The sequence below is a fragment of the Amblyomma mixtum genome, chromosome 4, assembly GCF_055824585.1.
Source record: "Amblyomma mixtum isolate Tamu chromosome 4, ASM5582458v1, whole genome shotgun sequence".
Taxonomy (NCBI): domain Eukaryota; kingdom Metazoa; phylum Arthropoda; class Arachnida; order Ixodida; family Ixodidae; genus Amblyomma; species Amblyomma mixtum.
In genome coordinates this window covers 96040312-96055149 of record NC_143015.1, presented here as the reverse complement: position 1 = coordinate 96055149, position 14838 = coordinate 96040312, and the positions used below count along the sequence as shown (strand labels likewise).

At 52.1% G+C, this 14838-nt stretch overlaps 1 protein-coding gene across 1 annotated transcript; it reads right to left on the bottom strand.

The window, feature by feature from the left end:
• Positions 1-7034: 7034 nt before the first annotated feature.
• LOC149347505 (uncharacterized) lies at positions 7035-14484 on the bottom strand. The gene is made up of 4 exons (XM_089585594.1): positions 13800-14484; positions 8745-8861; positions 8501-8665; positions 7035-7890 (listed from the first exon to the last, which is right to left on the bottom strand). The coding sequence occupies exons 2-4, from the start codon at positions 8752-8754 to the stop codon at positions 7712-7714; spliced, it is 354 nt and encodes a 117-aa protein (XP_089441720.1). The 5' UTR covers positions 8755-8861; positions 13800-14484; the 3' UTR covers positions 7035-7711.
• Between the last annotated feature and the right edge of the window lie 354 nt (positions 14485-14838).

Sequence of the window (14838 nt, the reverse complement as noted above, 5' to 3'; positions counted from 1 at the left end):
CTCTCCAAACGAGTCACAAAAAATAACTGCTGCCAGTTTCTTTTCAATGTTTATCAAGATATCAGTCGAGCTGTGCATTGATAATGCACGTAATTATAATTTCCGATTTCTAATAACGCGTGCAAAAAGCACATACATGCCACAATACACTTCGTTGTCATACGTGATCTGTTCCACTCACCCGGGCACTGAAACGAGAGCATCCCGGCACCGTACGAGATTTAACTAGACTCTCTAAGCACTCCTACAGGACCGGCGTACAAGCGCCGGTAGCTTCGCCCCGAAGGGGGGGGCGCTAGCGTCGGTGACGGGAGCGGTCGCATACCGCGTCGGCTCCGTGACAAATCGCAATCAATTGCGATACACCAACTTTTTCCCCTGCAAGCCTGGTATTATCGTCTCCAGGAACCTCAGCGGCACCCGTCTACACCACGTTTGTTAAGGTGGGGCCAATTTTCGACCACTTTCGGTCATTTGAAGCTTTCGTCACGCCGCGGTGGTGCTAAGCCTAACGGCGCCGGGGCCTGCGATGGCCCCGGTCGGCGATCACTCGGCCTCGGCGGCTCCAAATCACGTCACCGGGTACGACCCACAGTCCTTGCGGATCGTAACAATGGATACAAACCAATCCGAGGGTACTACTCAAGGCGAGGATCCTCTACCAACCGAGGACGATTACCTTGAAGATATGGTCCGCGTATGGCGCGGAAAGAAGAACGCGGCGGCGGCATCGAGGGACGCTGGTGCTGGTGCCACCCAGCAACAGGCGCCGGCCAGCTCTACGAACGCAACCTCGAACGCAACCTCGAAGCGCTCCAGGCAACTCCGGTGGCGGCCGCAGAACACGCCGCGTATCGAAAAAGACGACATCGTCGTGGTGCTGAAAGCGCGAAACACGGTCGACCTCAGAGCAACTTTTGGTCCCGGACAAGCCGGCGCTGCAATCCGCAGCATCCTCGGGGACGACGCAAATGCAGGACTTGCGGTGTGGCCTGTTTGGGACCAAAACGTGCTGGTATGTGCGTTGAAATCAGTCGACGCCGCGGAGAAGCTACTCCGGGATGTTGTGCTGCGGGTTGGGGAACGCGAGCTACCGTTCCGGGGACACCCCAAACTCTCCGGTGCGTTCTGTCGCGGCGTCGTGAGTGTTTCGCCTGACGAAACGTCTGAAACCGTTAAAAGAAAACTCTGTGCGGAACCAAATGTGGTGTCTGTGCGCAAGCTGGGGGGAACCCCGGTTGCGGTGATCACCTTCGCGGGGACTAAGGTGCCACGGACGGTGTTGTACAGCTACGAACGGCTCCCTGTTCGCCTGTACAAGAAAACAGTGCCTGCATGCCACCGCTGTGGCACAGTGGGCCATCGGGCCGATGCGTGCCCGCGACCGCAGCCGGGGCGCTGCAAACGCTGCGGAGTCCAGGTTCCCGATGCCACTCCTGACGGCCCGGCGGAACATGACTGCGTTCCGAGCTGCCTCATCTGCGGAGGCGGCCACCCTACCGGAGCTCCTGGCTGTGCCGGGCGGTTCCGGAAACCCATCAAACCCAGCTCCCCATCAGGATCCAAACCGAAGACAAAGACGGGGCCCAAGCAGGCTCCTCCGCCCAAGGCCAAGAAAGCGTCAGCCGATCAGGAAACCAAGGCCAAAACCGGGCCATCGAAACCTGTCAAGTCCGCGACCCAGGCGGCGCCCCCGGTCCTCAACGCCAGGGACTTCCCGCCCTTGGCACCCGTTCAACCACAGGTGAGCAGTTGGAGTAGGGCAGTCTCCGGGCCCACTACCCGTCCCTCCCCTACCCGTCCCTCCCCTACCGAAACCGCCCTACAGCAGCAAGTAGAGGAGCTCAGGCGCCAGAACCAAATTCTAGCGCGCAAAATTCAGGAATTAGAGGCCAAACAGGCCGGGTCATCTGAACCAATGCAAGAAGCTGAGCCAGACGACGAGGATGACGGATCATCCGTAACATCTTGCCTCACTAGCGTCTCACGGCAGAGCGGGGACACGGTAGTTGGATCAGCTGGTCGCGTCGCCGGCCTAGAGGCACTGCAGCGCCAAACCGAGCAACTGGAGGAGCAAGTGGCGGCCCTCCCGAACCAAATCATGTCAGCAGTCAGCGAGTCCTTCCAGGATATGTTCAAGGCAGCTTTAACGCAAGCACTTCCCGACCTTATGGCCCAGGTCACTGACTCGGTCCTTAAAGCCGTGCAGCCCTGGGTCAGCACCCAAATTAAGAACGCCACAAGCTGCGAATCCCATCACCTCAAACGTAAGACAGCCTTCCGTCAGGCAGCGGAGGAACATGGTTCAGGCTCGGCAGCTGGTGGGTCGGTGCGGCCCCTCACTGGGGTTGCGCCGGCTTCCGGCCAGAGCTATTCCGATCACCCTTAAATAAATACGACAAGATGGCTAGCAGATGTAATAGGAATGCTAAAAACTTTGAAAAATTCAAGATCATCCAATGGAACTGCAGGGGTTTCAGATCTTGGAAAAAGCGGTCACACCTCCAGCTTTAAGTGCAGTCCCTAGGTGACATGCCGGCGCTCATTGCCCTACAGGAGCCCGGCATAGACGCTAAATTATCAGGCTACAGCACCTTTCAGGGGGGCCCCTCTACGTGCATCCTGGTGCATAAGGCTTACAACGTGGTTCAGGTCGACTTAGACTTGAGTACCGAGCAAGAATATACAATGGTCCGAGTATTGCCTCTCAGACGCCGCGACCCGTCAATACATATCCTCAACATATACTGCCCTCCGCGTAAGCCGCGCGTAACTTTCAATGAAATCTTCCTTCGCGCGATAAAATTGGCAGCCAAAGAGCCTCTAGTGATCGTTGGAGACTTCAATGCTCCCAGCCTTCATTGGGGCTACCACTTCGAACAGGCAAGAGGACGTAAGCTGGCGGAGCTCATCTCCACCCTCAGCCTCACGTTGCTCACGGACCCGGCGTATCCCACTCGAGTGGGGAATTCGGTAACCCGCGACACGTGTCCAGACCTTTCTCTCGTTAAAAATGCTAGAGCGGCTGCATGGGAGAACTTGGGAGATTCTCTAGGCAGCGATCACCTCCTTCTCCGGATTACACTCGAGGCAAAGGCAGCGCGCAAAAAATGGGGTCAGGCCAAGCTGACCGATTGGCACAAATTCCGGAATCACACTATCCCTCCCGTACTATTTTCCGGCGGCTACGCGGAATGGGCTAACCACATATACAACATTCAGAAACAACACGTCACAACACTACAAACCACCGAAGAGATCCCCGCAGTGGACACCCACCTCCTGCATTTGTGGGAGGCGCGCCGGAGCTTAACTAAACGGTGGAAAAAGCAGAAACCTAATCGCAAATTACGCGACCGCATAGCCAAACTCACAGAGCAGGCTGCAGCGTATGCTGCCGAGCTCTCAGATTCAAATTGGATAGCACGCTGCGACGCCGCAGCTCATCAGATGAGCTCGAAGGGGACGTGGCGTCTCTTTCGCAGTCTAATCGACCCCTCCCAAACGAGAGGGGAGACGCAAAAGCAGCTCCGGCGGGCTCTGCAAGGGTATCAAGGTACGACGGCGCAACTTGCGGACACTCTGTGCGACAGATATCTCTGTCGTATGGAGGACCCGCCTGGGCAACAGTACATGTACTCTGGCAGGCCTAATGAAACACTCGATGCCCCTTTTGAGTTGCACGACCTTAAGGCGGCCTTAGCAAAAATGCGCCGGGGTACGGCTCCGGGACGGGACCACATAACAGTGAACCTGTTGGCGAACCTACCGGACTCAGCCTACCTTCATTTATTAGAATACATCAACCAGATCTGGGACGGGCGTCCACTCCCTCCCGAGTGGAAAACGTCACTTGTGACGTTTATCCCTAAAACAGGTAAGGCCGTGAATACGGACAACCTGAGGCCCATATCACTGACCTCATGCACGGGCAAGCTTATGGAGACGATGGTACGGGATCGCCTCTCTCCATACCTGGAGAGTAAGGGCTTCTTTGCAGTCACCATGTTCGGGTTTCGCCCTCACATGTCTGCACAGGATGTCCTTCTCCAGCTGCACAGGGATGTAATACGACCCACAACTATGCAACACAATGACAAAGCCATCCTCGCCCTTGATCTGAAAGGGGCTTTCGACAATGTGAAACACGGAAGCATCCTGGCCAACTTGAGTTCTACCGATTGTGGGGCTAGGACCTACGCGTATGTAAGAGATTTCTTGTCAAATCGCCAGGCCTTTCTTCGGATTGAGGGCGAGGAATACGGCCCTTACATGATGGGAACACGGGGTACCCCTCAGGGAGCAGTGTTATCACCGCTCCTGTTCAACATTGCTATGATGCGCCTCCCAAGCCAATTGGCCCGGGTGGAAGGCATTCAACACGCGTTATATGCAGATGATATTACAATTTGGACCACTCAGGGGAGCCTTGGAGACATGGAGGACCGCCTTCAGCAGGCTGCTTCCATAGTCGATGCGTATGCTAATGACTGTGGGCTCCAATGTGCTCCAGCGAAATCAGAGCTTCTGCATGTCAGAGCGAACCCAAAGGATAGGACAGCAATACACATCTCTCTGTCAGGAGGTCCTATTAGAGAGGTGGAGGAGCTCCGTATCCTGGGCCTTTTCATTCACCAGAGACTCAGACCGGACTCCACTATTGCGAAACTCGAGAGAGTAGGCGAACAGGTAGGGCGCATGATCCGCCGCGTTTCCAACAAGCGGGGTGGTCTTCGGGGCAGGGACGCGCTTCGGCTCGTCTATGCCTTCGTGACTAGCCGGATCCTCTACGCCGTGCCATATCTCCGCACTACTAAGCAAGACGAGGCGCGAATAGACGCCATCATCCGCAAGGCAACTAAGCGAGCCCTGGATCTCCCGGTGGCTACCTCTAATGCCAAACTCAAGGCATTGGGGGTGCTAAACTCCTACCAGGAGCTGCGGGAGGCCCACCTCGTGAACCAATACACGCGGCTCACGCAGACGGCTCCTGGGCGCCGCCTGCTAAACCGCTTACACATCCAACACGACTGCACTCCAGAGGAGGCGGAGCGTATCCCAGTACTATGGCGCCATATGCTCTGGGTCTCCCCGCTCCCCCGTAACATGGACACCGACATGCATGAAAACAGAGGACAAGCGCGGGCTCGGGCTCTTGAGAGACAACACGGCTCCCGACCCGGTGTATATTATGTAGACGTAGCAGGGCCATCGCCCACGGGATGTTACTCGGCCGCTGTCGTTCACCAGGAAATGCACGTTGATGGACTCTCCTTTCGAGCCCCGAATTCAATGCGGGCCGAGGAAGTAGCGATAGCGCTTGCTGCCGCCCACGCCAATTCGAGAATAATCATCACGGACTCCCGAAAAGCATGTGAACATTACTTGGCAGGGGAGATCTCCCCCTTAGCTGCTTGTATTCTACGACGGACTGCCACTGATCCAACACCCAAACGAATCATTTGGGCTCCTGGCCACCAGGGCTTACGAGGTAATGAGGCCGCTGACGCGGCTGCCCGAGCGCTTACTCACCGGGCTCCTCATCCCAGCTCTTCTGGCTCGGAGACTAACCAGCCGCTGCTGCGATTCAGGGAAATATTAACACATTATAGCGACAACCACCGCCTTTTCCCGGCCCCTGCAAAAGGGCTGAGTAAGACGGAGGAGCGAACTTTAAGGCGCCTGCAGACAGGTACTCTACTCTGTCCTGCAATAATAAAACATTACGATCCTAACACGGATGGGCGATGCCCACACTGTGGGGAGACCTGTGATATCTTCCACATGGTGTGGGCATGTACTCAAAATCCCCACCTCCCCCCTTCCCCTACCCCTTCCAGAGAGGCATGGGAGACTGCCCTCCTCAACTGCTCCTCGCTTGAGTCCCAAAGGGCTCTGGTGAAACGGGCGAGAGACGGGGCCTCGTCGTGCGGTGTCCCGGACTAGGGACGCCGACCATGTAGCGGGGCCACTCTGTGGCTCCCAAACTCTTTTTTACAATATAAAAGTTTTCACCACCACCATCGCCCCGAACGGGTGGTGGCGTTCCTCCCTTCCTGTACGGTGCGGTTCGGGTGTCCACTGAGATGACAGATAATTACTGCGCCATTCCCTTTCCTCAAAAAGCGTTGCGTTCAAAGGGCAAGGCATCGCGCCGAACGGGTGGTGGTTTTCCTCCCTTCCTCTACGGTGCGGTTCGGGTGTCCACCGAGATGACAGAGAATTACTGCCCCATTCCCTTTCCTCAAAAAGCGTTGCGTTCGAAGCGCAAGGCATCGCGCCGAACGGGTGGTGGCGTTCCGTGCACTGTCGGCAGCGCTACAACACGCTGTCGCGTTCCACTCCTAAAGGGGAAGCTTAAGCTTCATTATTTAGCAGTTAATTAGTATTTAGTCATTAATCAGTAATTACTCACTAATTATTAATTTGTCATTACTTCGTCATCAATTATGTGTGACGTAATCCAGTGCTGACGTCACCAGTATCACATAGGCAAAGTGGTGCGGAAAACGCTTTCGCCTCTACGCACTTTACACAGTTTCGGTTTGGTTGGTTGGTTTGGTTTATGGGGTTTAACGTCCCAAAGCGACTCAGGCTATGAGAGACGCCGTAGTGAAGGGCTCCGGAAATTTCGACCACCTGGGGTTCTTTAACGTGCACTGACATCGCACAGTACACGGGCCTCTAGAATTTCTCCTCCAAAGAAATTCCAGCCGCCGCGGCCGGGATCGAACCCGCGTCTTGCGGGTCAGCAGCCGAGCACCATAACCACTGAGCCACCGCGGCGGCATAGACAGTTTCGAACGCGCTGCATATACATTCTTGTCAGGCCTGCGTCTCGTCGTGTCCGCGTACGCTTCGTGTTAGGCCCGTAAACATTTCATGCTTACTCTACTCTCGGTTACGAGAGGCAGAGATTTTTGTTGTTTGCATCCTGCCCTCTAGGTTTTGGCTTTATGCTTTCTTTCTTGTACCGATGATAGTGTGTCCCCCGTGCGGTTTGGCGCTGTTACCAGTCTTAGCATGACTTTCCTTTTCGTTGCTGCATGTGTCCGCTGTGCTATGTATTCGATGCGCTCAGGAAAAAAACTTGGTTGAAATCGGCGCTTTGTGGTGTAGCCCCTCTTGTACGTGTTCGTCTTTGCGCTGTGTGAATTTAAGCATTTTTAGGCAGCAGGAGAATTCTCAATGGCAACAGACGGCAACGTTCAACCGCTCATCCTTCTTTCACCACCGTACACTCTAATCAGAAAAGAGTAAATAGGCTAGAGGACAACTTACTCCTTTTTATGGTCTCATATAGGCATGTCAATGCTTATAGTGTGAGAGACTGCTATGCGCTCCTAAGCCATGCGGCAAATGGCCAAAAATGGCAGTGCAATCAAAGAACGTGCTCCTGGATGTCACTTAAGGTTTATGTCATCGTAGATAAACGAGCAATCAGACCTTCAGCCGGAATAAAGCGCCAAAACACGACCACAAGCACGCACATGCTGATGAGGAGATTACAAGACAGTCTTCTTGGGTTTCGCGGGAATGGAGACTGTAAAACCAGCCATTAGTAGGATCGCGGTGTTATTTGCCGTAAAAAATACTTCCGGAGTCATTTGAACAGCCGTTTCTTTGGGATATGCCTCGACATACTACGAACCAGGCTCAGAAAAACCTTCACATGTGCACCAGGCACAGAAAAAGTCATGCGGCATGCTCGCTAGTCCAGGTTGAGTGCTCTACCGACCATATCCTCATGGGTAGAGATTAGAACGGTGATATGATCGGGAATAGTCTTCCCCAAAAGCTGGATATGGTACTTCGTCACCACTGCGCTTTTCAGTCCCTTGAGGTCGTTGCACAGCAGCGTGAGGTGATGTGTTCTTGTCGCGTGGGTAGCTTGGCGCACATGAAGAGGGAAACAAAACCGCCAGATGAACACGTAGTCATTGGTAACTACAATCAACTATACTCCGTTTCATACATAGCAGGTAACGCTGCCAAAGCTAGCGCGACTGTTCGCGCAGGCTAAGTCCGCGCGCAAAAAGTAGCTCGCCATAAAACCAAAGCGAACACAAGCATATTTCGTTGTGACAAATGTTACGTGCCGCGACTGGCACCTCCTGGACTTCTCTTTACCGCGTGCCACATTTTCGAAATGCGACTCATCGAGACTCCGAAAAGAATAAGTACACGTAGCGGTATAATACGCGGTTGGTAGGGTGAATCGCTCGTATTCAATCCGCGCCCAAAAAGTATTTCCCACTCAGTGAAAATTATAGCCAGGGAGCCCAGCCACTCAGCGCCTGACAGCTTCGACCATGGTTTTCACTGCAACCATATCGTTTTATACCGCTCTTTATTTTCGTCCAAACACTGACCAGAGTTTCGAGAAGAACGAATGATACGTGGCGGAGTAATACGGTTTCCCGGACGCACTGCTTCAGCAACCTCAGCAGCGTTGCCTGCTATGTATGAAACGGAGTTTAATAGTATAAAAATAAGTTACCAGGTGGCGTTGGCCTCCGGAAAACTTCCTCGTAGGCCTTAAGAGCTTCTTCCTGGGCTGTTGCACACTGCATGTTGGTCGCAGCTTTCCAAACTGCTTCCTTAGCTGTTTCGCATTTCTTGATCTCCAGATCCAGGTCGAGCGTGGTAGATCTAACCCGATACCCTAAAAAGGAGAGAAGTCGTGAGATTTTAGCAGCGCCACTGCCACTAATGCAGTACCCCTAGCACATCGTAGAACGTACGGAACACCATGGTGCTGGGGCTGGGCGTTCACTTAGAACAAGCTCGAAGGCCTGCGACGATGAATACGAAACTTCGAATGCTGTGACCTCTCCTTTCACGAATGTCAAGAAGCAAACCTGCGGTAAGAAAAATCAGGTGGTCGTTACATATTGAGCCTGAAAAGCATTAAAATATTAAAATGTTTACTCGGTTCACAATAAACGTTGTCTGCTTTTTCTTGTTAGTAATCAAATTCTGAATTCAGTGGAAGTACAGCCGTCAGCACGTCTGTCTACAGGGCTCTTTAAAGGCCAGCTTTTGGCCGCATGCGCGATGCCTACCGATAACGCCTGGTTTGAGATAACCTGCATCGGAACATGCGTCGCCAAACTGATGATACTGCCTTCCTGTTCATTGTCAAGCTGTGCAGCAGCCGCGATCGATTGTCGGTGACAACGCTGCAAGTCGCGCAACCTAAGCCGAGATAACACGTTTCAGAGATTTTTTTAAAGGCGAAAGTCTTTAATAGCACATGCTGGCAGTGACCGTCCGTCCGTTACATCGGCAACCGGAAGCAATTAACTCGAGAAATAAAAAGGATACAAGAAAAAGAATGGTTGCGTCAGGTAGAGGAGGAAAAAATAAACCTAGAAGCCAAGTTTGATGACTGAAGACTGATTAGAAAATATAGTAAAAAATGTCAAAATTGCGTCGAAATAGCGCGCACGTCGATATAGCCACGGGGACGGTGTGACGTCACATCCACCGGAAGTCGTAACAGCATTGCGAAAATTATCACAGAATGGGCGAAAAAACGCCGGATTTGTGTCAAATTAGATTGAAAACTAAATACACGTAATTAGTACTTAAGATCAGCTAAAGATCTATAATTTGGGTAAAAATTGGTCAAAAACGAGGAAAAGTGTATGACGCAATATCGCACGGGAACGCAACAGGACACAACCTCACTATAGTGACGGACTCCAAACAAGCATGTAGAAACTACACAAGAGGCAGGATCGACAGCATCGCCAATCATATTCTACACACGACGAGAAAACACAAAAACACTAAACATAGTATAGTGTGGGTTCCGGGACATGAGGGGATGAGGGGCAACGTGGCAGCAGACGAGTTAGCTCGAGGATACGTCAACCGAGCAGACTCAGCACATTGCACCACAGGCACCTTTGACCCAGTTACCCCCACGTACTCAGATATACTCGATCATTACAGGGGTCAGCGGAAACGCTACCCAGCCCCACACAAAAGGCTCACCAAAGAGGAGGCGGTAGACTGGCGCAGACTACAAACCGGTACCTACCCACACCTTCACAAACTACACAAGATTTTCCCTACACAATATGCAGACGAATGTCCGTGGTGTCAGGGTACACCTACACTAGAACATATCACATGGACGTGCCCTAAGGCAGACTTAGAGCAAAGAATAAACCCGAGTGTGATGCAGTGGGAGCACTTGCTGGCCAGCGAGGACGAGGAAGCGCAACGATTCCTTGTGCGCCGAGCCACGATGGCAGCAGTCAAGTGCGGCATCCTGGACCAAGGATCGACCACGGCGCCCAGTGACCCGTAAGGGTCAAGAACACCAATTTATTGACAATAAAGTTTTTTCCATCCATCCATCCAGGGCGTCGAAGCAGTGGCCGCATTTGTTTTTCCAACCCCGGACTACTTGCTGACAGGTCTCGGATTCCGCTCGGACAGGAAAAGCGTCATCGTCACATGACCTACTTGCCAGAGGCTGCTTGCGGACTCGCTGCCAAAGCCGGGCTCCCGCTCGGTTACCGTACCTGGACGCTGTCATCTAAAGCAGACGACACGAGCCATGGCCACCACGACGCCGAAGCAACCGTCCTGCGCTCGATCATGACACTGAGTCGATTTGAAGAACGTACTGTCAGCTTAGCGTAGTTGCATTACAGAACTCATTCGGAGGTATGCTTGCCGCTACTGCTCGCGCCGAAGTTTGCACAAAGTAGCCCAACTCGTTGCTGATAGGCAGATATAAGAAAGCTTCCGCAAAAAATGTTGACAGCAAGCGCTACAGCTGCTCCAGTATACGAGTGGTTCACCTGCGACGCGTTCAGGTAAGCGCGCAGACAGCATGTCGCAAAACAAGCGAACAAGAACCCTTGACGACACGAGCAAACAATACACGCTCGCAGCTCCGAATGCGCGTCCGTGTGCGGTGGATTTCAAGAAAATAGAACGAAGAAGCAATAACAAAGTCGTACGATGGCTCAGAGAGCAGCTACGGACCTCATGTGAAGGTTTAAAGCACAATATCGTCCTCCAGGAACACGAAAAATACGCAAAATGCACACAGAGTCTAACTCAATATGGCTGGCAGGGCGGCGTGCAGCTGTCGTCTGCTGCCTCCCCGCAGCCCCAAGTAGCCCGCGAACTGCCACAGGCGAAAAACGAACGCGTTGCCATGGCGACGCAGGCAGGTGGGCGGAGCTTTCGGGCTGCCCGAGAAAAACAAATACCGGACTCGAGTCCGCAAGTAGTGCCGGACAGTCCGGGACGGAAAAACAAATGCAGCCAGTGTGATCCGCCACCAAGCAACAACTGCTTACGCACTGCTCATGCGCAGTGTGACGTCACCGCTTTCTCTCGCCACACTCTTCTCTGTCATGAAGTGAAATCAAGAGCGGCGAATTCAAAACAGTGCTATGGGTCGCCAACGGATTTCGCCTTCCCGTACTTAAGAGATATCCAAGTGCCAGAGACGCGTTATCAGGGCTTTGGTTGCGTGACTTGCAGCGCCTCCCCCGGTAACTGTTTGCGATCGCGGCTGCCGTCCAGCGTGGCGATAAAAGATGAGGGTAGCGTCATCGATGTGACGACGCATGCTAACATGCAGGCCACCTTAAACCAGGCGTTATCGGCAGGCGACGCGCATGCAGACAAAAGCTGGCCTTTCGAGAGCCCTGTAGACAGACGTGCTTAAGTCTAGAACGCAGCGCAGTACAAATTGCAAGAAAAGAAAATCTGGAGAAGTAATTTTAGTTTCCGCGTCTGCCACAGCGTGCTACAGTGGACAAGAACTTCCAGAATTACTTTGGAGATATGGGATGCATCATGCATAGTATACCACTTTGTTTTTCTATAGTCGTCAGTATTTATTTCGGCGTAAGCGGGAACTGTTTTAGAAGTGAAAAGTTTTAGCCGTTAAAAAGGGCATTGCTACCGGAATGTCGCAGCAGCTTCCCATCACATTTTGTGCTGTTCTCACACTTTAAAGACCGAATACCGCTTAATTTGCGCAGTTTTCTCTACCTGTGGCAGATAGATGGCGCCACTTACCGATATAGAGCGAATACATGCATCGCAACAGCATGGGGTATAGGCGGAGCTCAAACACTTTCCCGCGGGTGACGCAAGAAGGTTTTATGGTTTTATCGGCTGTAACGTCCCAGAGTGACTCAGGCTATGACGAGGGACGAGTAGTGAAGGGCTCCGTATAATTTCGACCACCTGGAATTCTTTAAAGTGCGCTGTCATCGCACTGTACATGGGCCTGTAGCATTTCTCCTCCATCGAAATTTGACCGTCGTGGCAGAGATCGAACTTGCGTCTGCTATCAGCAGCCACGCACCATAGCCATAGAGACATCGCGGCTACTGCAGCGCATAAAACGTCAGCGCTGCATTAGAGAACACCGCCTTCAGGCCATAATTACGTTATGCGCGCCAGGCATTGCCCACCGGCAGTTCGGGTTCGGAGACAGTAGCGCTACTCCTGAAGCCACTCAAAATTTTTCTAAAAATGGTGAATTGCGTCAGCTCCTCTCACTTGACTCAGTACAAAAGCTACGAAAGGCAACGCATTAGAAATTTCGACTTGCCGCGGTGGCTCAGTGGTTATGGTGCTCGACTGCTGACCCGAAAGGCTCAGGTACGATCCCGGCCGCAGCGGTCGAATTTCTATGGAGGCGAAATTCTAGAGGACCGGGTACTGTGCAATGTCAGTGCACGTTAAAGAACCCCAGGTGGTCAAAATTTCCGGAGCCCTGCACTAGGGCGAGTCTCATACATAGCCTGAGTAGCTTTTGGACGTTAAACCCAATAAATCAACCTTAGAAAATGCCTTTTTTGCACAACGGCATTTCTAGACATTTCTCTAAGGAACTAGTGGGAAATTATATAACAGTCTTACACATGCTCTTACAAAATAATCTTCGGGGCTAACCTTAAGTAAACCCAAGAGAGAGCGACAGCTGTACGATGGTATATATTTTTGAATTCTACTCGTCGAGACCTTTTCAACAGTATACGGCTCGACACTTTAGCGCAAATTTGAGCTTTAGTCGCGATTAACTACTTAACGGTAATTAAAGCGTGTAAACGCCGAATAACACGACGCTTCGTTTGCCCGCGCATCAGGTGTTCATGCGTCACCACATTGAGAGGCGCGCTGTCGGCCCGCGGACTAGTCAAGCAAGGAAGCTCAGGCGACTCAGGTGCCTCTCCCCTCGCGGGAATTAGCAGCGGCTCGCAAGATGCTTGCGCTAGCTCTGGCAACGGGGTAGCAAGACGGCCCAAGCCATTCAGGAATTGGACAAAGGGACTTCTTATGCAGTTTAATTAACTTTTACTTTCATTCAATCGCAAAGTCATGGGCCGGGAGGAAAACCCAGTTTGACCATGGTTGCCAAACGCTTTAAAATAATCTGGCAACTGTGGCACACCCAGCGCGTCGTCTGCTCTTCCGGCCCGTCGCATATGCTTGACGTCACCAGATCTCAGGCCAGTGTTAAGTGGCGTATGAACACGTGATGCGCGGGTCGCGGGCGAACGGACCGTCAAGTGAATCGGCCTTAATTAGTGCAGTGGAACTGTACTCGATAGAAGCTATTCAACGGTATATGACTCGACGTTGTAGCGTAAACTGTCACAATAAGCTTTGAACAATTAACAATTGCTCAAAAGCTGGCTTCAGTACAAAACGAAAAGAGGCAGAAAATCAAAACACAACGCGCAGAAATTAAAGAAGTATACCTATGGACAAGTAACAAAGACCGGTATACTGAAGATGAAACGACTTACACTGTTGCTGAGTCCGGTAGAGAGTGAGGCGGTTAGTTCAGCTGCCGGCGACAGTCGACACCCCGATGACGGCGAAGCGACTGGCTCGCGTAGAGCCGTCGGCTGGCTGGACTACGCGTAGGGAAGTGGACGGTTCTGGGCAACTAGTCACTGTCGACGCGAAGCAGGCAAGACGGTCTCAGATGCCCAGCTTCAACACCACCTTGCATAGAACAATACAACTACGAGTGCCACGTCCGCCACCGCTCCGAACGCCCAGATGACACGTGCGGTCACATGACCCACCTCAGCTTCGTCGTTGTCTCCCCGGAAACTGCAGCATCACAAATACGATTACTTCGTTTTCTAGCCTGGGCAGGCTTCTGATAAAACCGCTAATTTTCTTTGCTTCGTTGACACACTTCCAGAATATGCCGCATCACGTACACGGTACTACCATATCTTTTAGGGCAATTCATTCTGCACGTGAGAGGAGGAATTCCGAAGAACTAGAAAAAGTGATAATCCTTCGGTCGCCGAATCGCAGCCACAACACCCGCTCGTGTCAAGTCGACCAGCTCAGTAAAGCTTCATCCGTTTATCAAAACGCTGATAAAGAAAGATTGTGGAACAGTCAACTCAGCCACCAGGAACTACTGCCGCATTATAATGCGATAACAATACAGTTGTCGTCATACCAAATACCCCGCCGACATCCGAGACAAAATTCGCTGATTGGTTGAGAGATGTCACATGTCCTTGCGACATCATTACAACCAGTCCTATGACGTCATTGCAACCTGCCCTCGTGGCGGCTGTCAAATAAATTAATGATTAGTGGAGAGAGGTCGCATGAGATTGTTACGTCATCACAGCCTGATCACCGACCGGGTTGTGAGTAACATAGATTGAGAATCCAAATAAAAAAAAATGTTATATATGCAAATATCGAAACTGCTACCCCACAGCGGATACTTGATACTGCAGCAGTCCAAGTATGGTCGTTAATGGACAGAAAATTGCGAAAAAACTGACGCAAAACCACACACAGAATTTGCAA

Bases quoted from the DNA above. Each gene is read 5' to 3' on its own strand.
- LOC149347505 (XM_089585594.1), bottom strand. The intron at 7,891-8,500 runs GTAACTTATTTT...ATGTGCGCCAAG, and splicing joins CCGGAGGCCAACGCCACCTG to CTACCCACGCGACAAGAACA.